A 9,365-nucleotide genomic window follows, 5' to 3' on the forward strand; every position below is an offset into this window, starting at 1 on the left:
TGTCGTGCCATGTGGCGGCACCGGGTGCGCTCTAGTAAAGAGATTGAGGGAAAAAGGGCTAGAGGAGAGTGTTTTTGGTGTCTATAAAAGTTTACATCAACACATAAATGCCCTAATAAACAAGTGTTTGTATTGGAGATCATAGGGGCAGAGGAAGAGGAGAGTGGGACTGAAATTTTAAGAGATGAATCATTAGTTAATCAAGAATGGCATGATCCACCACAAATTTCAATTCGTGCATTAACTGGTATGGTATCTTATTCAACTATGAAAGTTTTAGGTACCGTAGGTAACAAACAATTGAGAATTTTAATTGATTCTGGATCCACACACAATTTTGTGAATGAAAGATTGGCCTTAAAACTGAAATGCTCTCTTAACCCTATTAATAGTCTATCAGTGGGAGTAGCTAATGGTTCTGAGATTCAATGTACCAATTATTGTCCAAATTTCCAATGGTACATGCAAGGTATGTGGTTTACCACTGATGTACTGGCCATTCCCCTTGACAACTATGATATGGTACTAGGATTACAGTGGTTACTTACTTTGGGGGCTATTGTGTGGAATTTCTTGGATCTGACTATGCAATTTACTATAGGAGGTACTCAGTCCAAGCTTAAGGGTATTGATAATAATAAGATGTCTTTGTGTTCTGCAAATTGCGTGCATTCCTTGTTGGAACAGCAAGAGAAGGTAGTTGAGGCTCATTTGTTTAGTCTGCAGTTACAACCTACAAAGGAAGATTTTCAACATGACACCAAAGTTGTAGGTGTGTCTCATAATAATCAATTAGATACTTTGTTACAGGACTATGATGATGTGTTCAAAACCCTTACAACCTTACCTCCTAAGAGAGAATTTGACCATGGAATATTGTTGAAAAATGGATCTCAGGTCGTCAATCTCAAACCTTATAGGTATCAGTCCGCACAGAAAGATGTCATTGAGAAGTTAACACGAGAACTAATAGAAACAGCGGTGGTTAGGGGCAGTTCCAGTCCTTTTGCTGCTCCAGTTGTGTTAGTTAAGAAAAAAGATGGGTCTTGGCATTTTTGCATAGATTACAGAAAACTAAACAATGCCACCATTAAAAATAGTTACCCAATTCCTTTGGTTGAAGAGTTATTTGAAGAGTTGGGTGGAGCAAGGGTGTTTTCTAAACTTGACTTACGATCTGGATATCATCAAATTCGAATGCATGATGATGATATTCAGAAGACTGCGTTTAGGACACATGAAGGACTTTTTGAATTTGTGGTTATGCCCTTTGGGCTCACCAATGCTCCTGCAACTTTTCAGGCATTAATGAATTTTATCTTTAAGGAGCATTTGAGAAAGTTTGTGCTTGTTTTCTTTGATGATATTCTTGTCTATAGCAACTCTTGGGAACTTCATCTCGATCATGTTAACGAAGTCTTGTCAATTTTAAGGAAACAACAACTTTATGCAAAGAAATCAAAATGTACTTTTGGTGGGTCTTCCGTAGAATACTTGGGACATATAATCTCTAGCAAAGGAGTCTCCACAGATCCCAACAAGCTTGCAGCAATTAAAGAATGGCCATTACCTACTGATGTGAAACATTTGAGAGGGTTTTTGGGATTAGCTGGATATTATAGGAGATTTATTAAGTCTTATGGAGTGATGGCTAGGCCCTTGACTGATCTACTAAAAAAAGATGCTTTTGTTTGGAATGATAAAGCGACACAAGCCTTTAACCAGTTAAAAGATGTTATGGCATCTCCTCCGGTTCTTGCTTTACCTAATTTTTCCAAACCTTTTATAGTTGAGACTGATGCATCAGGCAAGGGAATTGGAGCAGTTCTGATGCAAGAGGGGCACCCAATTGCCTTTATTAGTAAGGCTCTCTCAGCTAGACAACAAGCTCTATCTGTCTATGAAAGAGAATTGTTGGCAATTATCTTTGCAGTCAGATATTGGCACCATTATCTGTCTGTGGGGCATTTTATTATCAGAACAGACCAGAAGAGTTTAAAATACTTGCTAGATCAGAAGATCACGACTCCATTACAGCAAGTTTGGCTTTCAAAATTGAGGGTTACGATTTTGAGATAGTGTATAAACAAGGTATTGAAAATGGTGTGGCAGATGCCTTGTCCAGAGTGCATTCTCCTGCCTTGATATCTATTACTATGAGCATTTTTGACCCAGCTATTTGGACCAAAGTTCAAGCCACGTGGACTTCTGACCCTAAATTGAAGACTATCTTACAAGATTTACAGGCAGGGAAGGCTCAGTCTAAGTTTACTTGGAATGGTCAAAAGCTTTATTCAAGAAAGGTAAGGTAATGGTGGGTAACGATGTTTCTCTTCAGGAAGATATTATCGCATTTTGCCATTCTAGTACTACCAGTGGTCATTCTGGTGTTCACACAACCACTTAGTGGATTCGTTCTTTATTTTCTTGGAAAGGAATGCATAAACAAGTCAGAAATTTTATACGAAATTGTACAATTTGTCAAAGGGCCAAGTATGAGACTATGGCATCTCCTGGACTTTTGCAACCCTTACCAATTCCCAATCATATTTTTTCTGATATATCCATGGATTTCATAGGAGGTTTACCTAAATCTCAACGGAAAGATTCTATTTTTGTGGTAGTGGATAGACTTACCAAGTACAGTCATTTTATGGTTCTTACACATCCTTATTCTGCAGCTCAAGTAACCAATTATTCGTAGATCAGGTATTTAAACTACATGGATGGCCTGACACTATAGTATCTGATCGAGATCCTATTTTCATTAGCCAATTTTGGAAAGAATTCACGGCTTTACATGGGGTTCAATTGGCTATGTCTACTGCTCATCATCCTCAATCAGATGGGCAGACTGAAGTGGTAAATAGATGTTTGGAATCGTATCTACGTTGTATGGTAATGGACAAACCAACCAGTTGGGTCAAGTGGTTGCCTTTAGCTGAGTTTTGGTATAACTCAAATTTTCACTCCTCTTTGGGAATGACACCTTTCCAAGCATTGTATGGTTATCCTCCTCCCATGTTGTACCATATGTGCCAAGAGGTGTTTGAGTGGCGGCAGTCAATGACATGTTATGTGACAGAGAAGAGACTATAAAGTTACTAAGATTGGCACTGTTAAGAGCTCAGAACCGAATGAAACAAGTAGCTGATCAACACCGCAGTGAGAGGGAATTTAAAGTGGGAGATTATGTGTATGTGAAGTTGCATCCCTATGGTCAAAATACTTTGAAGTCTGCTCGTTTCAATAAGTTGGGACCAAAATTTTTTGGGCCTTTTCTTATAATTGAACGCATTGGTCAGGTGGCATATAAACTTGATTTGCCTGATGATGCTCAAGTCCATTCTGTTTTTCATGTATCTCTACTTAAGCTAGCTAGGGGGAACATTACTCAAACAATTCCTTTACCTTAAGGTTCTCGTTTTTTACTCAAGCCTTTGCAAATTTTGGACCGGAGGATGGTTCGTAGAGGACATCGTGCATCTGCTGAAGCTTTGATTCAATGGGACCGTTTACCCATACCTGAAGCCACATGGGAGAATTTAGAAGATCTACAGATTCGCTTTCCCAATTTTACTTTTTGATTTTTGAGGACAAAAATGTTTGTGGGAGGGAAGTATTGATATGTGAGAATTAGTACAGGGGTCTGATTGTTATATGTCAGTAGTTCAGGGGTTTAAGTGTCAACAATGAATAGTTAAAAGGGTGTTCTGTTGTAATAGTTAGTTAGTTGTTAGTGACAGTTGTATAAGATCCTAACGTCTAATGAGAAGTGGTTATGGATTTGGTGCCCTAATTCTTCTCTGTTCTTCTTCATTTCTGTTCTTATCAGTTAAACGTGACATTATGATAGTATGTTAATTTTCTGATTTTAGGTTTAGGCTTCATTGCTTGATGTACAATCATGTCAAAAAGGATTAGAAAAAAAATTTGGTTCAAATTGCGGCCACTCACACAGAAAGAAGGCTTCATCAGATGATGTTTGCAGTTCGTGATTGTGATATAACTCCAATTATGAAGACTCATTTCCATATTCCCCAAAACTGTTCAGAAAAAGAGTTCTCGGTGGTCAACATTCATGTCAAATATCGGTAGAATATATTTATATGATGCTCTAAAGATGAATTTTTGAAGCCAATTCAAAGATGCAAGCTAGAGTATCTTTCCAAATTCGCATTTGATGCCGAGTTACTGTGTTATTGATCTTGAAATTGGTAATACTTTAGTACTCATACTTTAGTAAAACATGATTATCAAACTTCCTTACACATATTAACAGGGGTGTTTGGGGTTCCTTCTATTTCAACTTATTGACTTATTAGAGGCAAAAAGGACTTTTCAAAGTGTTTGGAATTTCTTTGTGTGTGAGTGAATAAGTCAATAAGTCAGAAATCCTGACTTATTACTTCTCAAATAAGTTGAAAAGTCATTTTCAAAAGGAAAGCCAAATATGCACTAAAAGTGACCCATTATAACCTTTCAAGTCAAACTTTAACTTTTTTGTAGAGATTTAATGTCTACCATTTGATCAATGAAATTGTTTTTTCTATGTTTTTATAGAAAATGTTTTAATGTCCGGTATGGACTATATTGAAGTTCCTCAAATTGGTTTTATGTTTAGTCTTTCTTTAGCTTTATATTTTTTTCTATAATTGTTTTTTTTTTAATTTTTAATATATTTGCTTCTTATAAACCTCTACTACAAATCACACCGTTTGAAAACTACCACTGAATTACAGACCTTCAGCAAAAGCTAGATGTGAAACATACTAGGTTTGTTTTTTCTTATAGTTTGGATTCTCTCTCTCTCTTTCTTGTGTGTGTATATCGTGTCAAAATCATTTAAGATGTATTTCGTAGTAGTGAATTTTGACATAATGTGATTAAGTAGAAAGGTTAGTGATAATAGATATGTTTTTCTTATTTGTGTTAGTAGATATTTTTAGTGATGAAAGTCAACTCTTGTTCAGGAATTAAGGTTGGTCAACATTTTGGCCGACATATTGGAGAAGGAAAGCACACCCATTACACTTATGCTTATATATCTGAATGGCGATGCGAAGTCGGTTAAATTTTTGGTTTCACAACCTAATCTTGACCCAGAACTACACGACGCACGCCTTTTTTCCTCTGAATCTCTGATTCAGCCCCTCTCGCATCGGGCGTGCCTTTTTAAACCAATGGAGATTGCTTTTATAGTTATATCATGTGAGTAGTACTTTGTTGCTCGATCATGTTTTCAGTGAAGCTATATGTGAATTTAGAGCTCAGATTTCACATGTCTACTTTTAAGATGCATTTGCAAGATGCGACGTATTATTACGTTAAAGTACCTGTCCACCGGATACCGTTTACTTTTGCATTAAAATGACACTGTTTCATATTTTACTACTCTATCAGTTTTATTTTCTTTCTTTTTGTGGTTGTAAACTGTTTTTCTTTTATAAATTAAATAATGGTGCTTTTGTTTGTAATGTTATTTAAATTTGTGTACACTTAATATAGATTAGCTTTTTTGTTACTTTGTAACGTAACCCGTCCACCGGACGGGTATTAAACTAGTTGTAAGTGGTTTGTAGCTTAATCCTGATATAAATCTCCACCTGTTCTGTAGCTTAATGCTGATATAAATCTCAGTTGTAATCAGAGTATTCTTAGTGAACTATCACAATTGTATGAAATTTATTCATTACGTGGTGCCTATAATTAAACATCAATATGTAAAGGGAGAATCATGGAAATCGCATATAATTTTTCCACTATCCTACTAATACAATCACCACAACCGAAATTTAAACCCCGCATATTCCTATTATAACGTTGATTGTTTGTGGGTTGGCTCTAGAATTCCAACTTATGTCATCTTCCAGCTGGCTTAAGAATCTCAGAGAAAACTGTTTCTGACTTGAACGCTTCATTGCTGCTACTAATCGACGACGTGCCATTTCTTATCGCACTTGATCCTGTGAACACATCTTCGTCTGTTGGTGTTGTTGCTCTTGTCGCTCCTTGCATTAGAGATGGAAGTTCTTGATTTTCAGACACTGCTTCACCAACCTTTTTATCAGCAGCTTCTTGTAGCTCCAATGCAAACTCTAGTCCCCAAACTACTTCATCCATGGTTGGCCTTTCTATTCCTTGCTCTTTCAAGCAACTAACTGCCACCACTCCAAACTGCTTTAAACACTCGGGTGCAATCTCGCTCCTTAGTTTTGGATCAATTATTTTGTTCAGGGTCCCCTTCCGATAACAATATTTCCCCCATTCTGCCAAACTCACCTGTTCTCTGGGCAGCCCGGGAATCATAACTGGTCTTGCACACAATACTTCAAGCAGAACAACACCAAATGAGTAAACATCAGATTTGTCTGTAAGTTTTTGGCTTCGGTAATATTGGGGATCCACGTACCCAATACTACCCTTCACTACCGTGCTAACATGGTTTTGTGCTTGATCATTAGGGCCTAGCTTTGACAAACCAAAATCAGATACCTTAGCAACCCAATTTTCATCCAGTAAGATATTTGTGGACTTGACATCCCTATGAATTATTGCACGTTTTGCACCCGTGTGGAGGTAATGCAACCCTTTAGCTGCACCGATGCAAATTTGGAGACGTCTTTTCCATGGCAGAGGTGGGTTGTTTGTCTTGTACAGATGTTCGCGTAGAGTTCCGTTAGCCATGTAATCGTAGACCAGTATCATCTCTCCCTCATCTTCACAGTATCCAATTAGGGACACTAATTGGACATGGCGTAGTTTAGACAGCATCCCTATTTCTGTATGGAATTCCCGTAAACCTTGATTGGATGATTCATTTAGCCGTTTGATTGCAACAATGGTTGCAGCATCGTCCATGTACCCTTTGTACACTTTACCAAACCCACCATTTCCTATGACGAAATCATCATTAAATTCATTCGTAGCTGCCATCACTTCGCTTAGTGAGAAGCGACGACATCGATCTGATGGCAGTGTTGAATGTGAAGATTTTGATTCACTATACGCTGGCCCGTATGATGCCTTGTCCTCGGAGGCACCATAATGTTTGACTCGCCTTCGTTGCTTCATAACTATGAGAACTAAGATTGACAACAAGACGAACGCTCCTCCAATACCTCCAATTAGCACAGCATATGGAGGTTTCTTCTTGTTCCTTTTTACATTAGTTGTCTGCCCTGTTGGTGGGGTTGTGGAACTAAGCTCAGGGTTTGGGCTAGCGAGATTTCTATCCATGCTCAGCTTGAAGGCTTCCAAACCATTCAAATAAGCGTCTAAAAATAACTCAGAATGGGAGTCCGGACGGATAAGTAAAATCAAATCTTGCTTGCTTTTTCGGCCATCTAGATCATTCACAAACACAACGTAATCCTTAAATACAGGATGCCCGCTACCTCCAGCCCAATATATTACATCAGCCTGCTCCTCTGCAGTTTGATTATTAATCAAAATCGTAAAGACCGTCTGACCTACTTTTGTTATATTTGGCATAATGTTGCAAAAATGGAGCCTGAGCATGTAATAAAACCCAGAATCAACAGGAAGTCTCCATGCCAGATCTTTAGACAGGCCCAAACTCCTTTGGGTAGCATAAACTGGCTCAGGTGCGGTATAACTGGGCGTCTCAGAGGTGTATGTTATCAGAGTCTCATTAACAGGCGTTTTCCCACGCACTGCTCCGTCTATGTAATTGTTATCTGGATCCCATGATGGCCTGTACATACCAGTATCATCAGGTACCCGTCCCCCACCCATGTTTATCCGGTATAAGTTTTCAAAAGCCATTTTCTCGTCAACCATGTATCCTGTCCTTTGATCAACAAATTTCAAGTCGCTACGGTTAAAATACAAATTTTCAGGCATGGAAACGATTTCAATACCGTTGATGAAGGCATAAGAGTCGGGTGAGGGCATAAAGGTAACGTTCAGGGTTTGTATATCTTTTACATAGATCATGAATTCCTTAACAAGGTTTGGAACAGGGGGACCATCAACTCCTGCATCGGACCGGGTCTTTGCCAGAAAGGAGGCAGTTAGGAAAGCACTGAAGTTGGTTAAGAGAGAGAAGCCATTGGATGACACTGAGAAATAAGAATGTTCAGGGTTGAGGCTGGAGTAAGTGGCAGGATAGAAATATAGGCGGAGGAATTTGGGACCTTGGGACACAGGAAATGTGTAAGTGAATGAAGAAGTGTTAAATATTCTAGCAGAAGAATAAGGGGTTTGGGGTACTGAAGAATCTGGATTGCATTTAGATGAAAATGAAGTGGCGATGATATTGGAAGGCACGAATTTGGAATTCTCATCACCATCCCATCTCCGGTCCCAAGTGGTTGTGGAGGAGGATGAACCGCAGTCGAGGAAGAAGCGATCGGTGGCATGGTATGGTTGCGCGGTGGTGGAACAGAAGAGTAGGACCACAGAAAAGAAGGGTAAACAGAAGGATAACATGGTTGTTGAAAGGTGGTAGTATCTAGTATGTATGATGCTAAATAATTAGAGAAACGTATTAATTATCAGTCTTTTTATAAATCATGAAAGCAGTAGTCATATTGTATACTTGCATGAAGAGTAGACTTGGAAAGTCTTCTCGTTCTTCTCTAAGAATAAGTCCACAACTAATTATACGTTGTGCGTTAGGAGTTGTATAGATAGAGACATATTTACTTGATGTTAATTTGTGTGGAACCAATACATTCTTCTGACGATAGATTCCTGGTTCAACTTGTCATTTGTTTCGAGGAAGATGCTTTGTATCACTTCAATAGCGACGTGCATGAAGAAATATCCATTTGAATGAGTCAATAATCGAAAACGGACAATATTTTTTTTTGGCTGTTGAGTGAACCGACCCCAGCACTTTGATATGACGTAACTACACTAATTAGATGGGCCCAAAAAAAAAAAAAAAAAAAAAGAAAAACAAAACAGTCGAGATCTAAACTTGGATGCGACTTGCCACCTACAATAACCTTAAGATCTTTTCAAAGCATAAATTATTTGATCTAAAAAATATTATTTTCACGATATATCAATTATACTTCTACAGGTAATGTATTTCCATGCTCTTTTATCTAGTTTTCTCATCATTTTATTAGTATTTTTTGTCTTGTTGTTTGTTTTGATTACCGTTGCCACACTTTATAATATTTGGACTACCATATTCTACATGCCAAAAGAAAGAAGAAAAAAAGGGTTTTTAGAGCCATAGGTCTAGAGCAGCCTCTCTGTTCTCTCTTATAAAGGAAATGTTTGTCCTCGTCTCACCCACTTTAAGCCGTACTAGTTATTTCTTCTATGAGTGATTGTTAAAGTTGGCATGTTTGTTTGTTTCATGGAGGGATGAGTAACGGATTTCTTAT

The 9,365-nt window shown here is 38.0% G+C and overlaps 1 protein-coding gene across 1 annotated transcript; it reads right to left on the reverse strand.

Moving 5' to 3' along the window:
* Nucleotides 1–5,661: 5,661 nt before the first annotated feature.
* Nucleotides 5,662–8,690, reverse strand: LOC110915790 (receptor-like protein kinase FERONIA). The gene has a single exon (XM_022160545.2). It carries the CDS (start codon nt 8,452–8,454, stop codon nt 5,863–5,865), a length of 2,592 nt encoding a protein of 863 aa, XP_022016237.1. The 5' UTR covers nt 8,455–8,690; the 3' UTR covers nt 5,662–5,862.
* Between the last annotated feature and the right edge of the window lie 675 nt (nt 8,691–9,365).

The sequence above is a fragment of the Helianthus annuus genome, chromosome 9 (genome assembly GCF_002127325.2).
Source record: "Helianthus annuus cultivar XRQ/B chromosome 9, HanXRQr2.0-SUNRISE, whole genome shotgun sequence".
Taxonomy (NCBI): domain Eukaryota; kingdom Viridiplantae; phylum Streptophyta; class Magnoliopsida; order Asterales; family Asteraceae; genus Helianthus; species Helianthus annuus.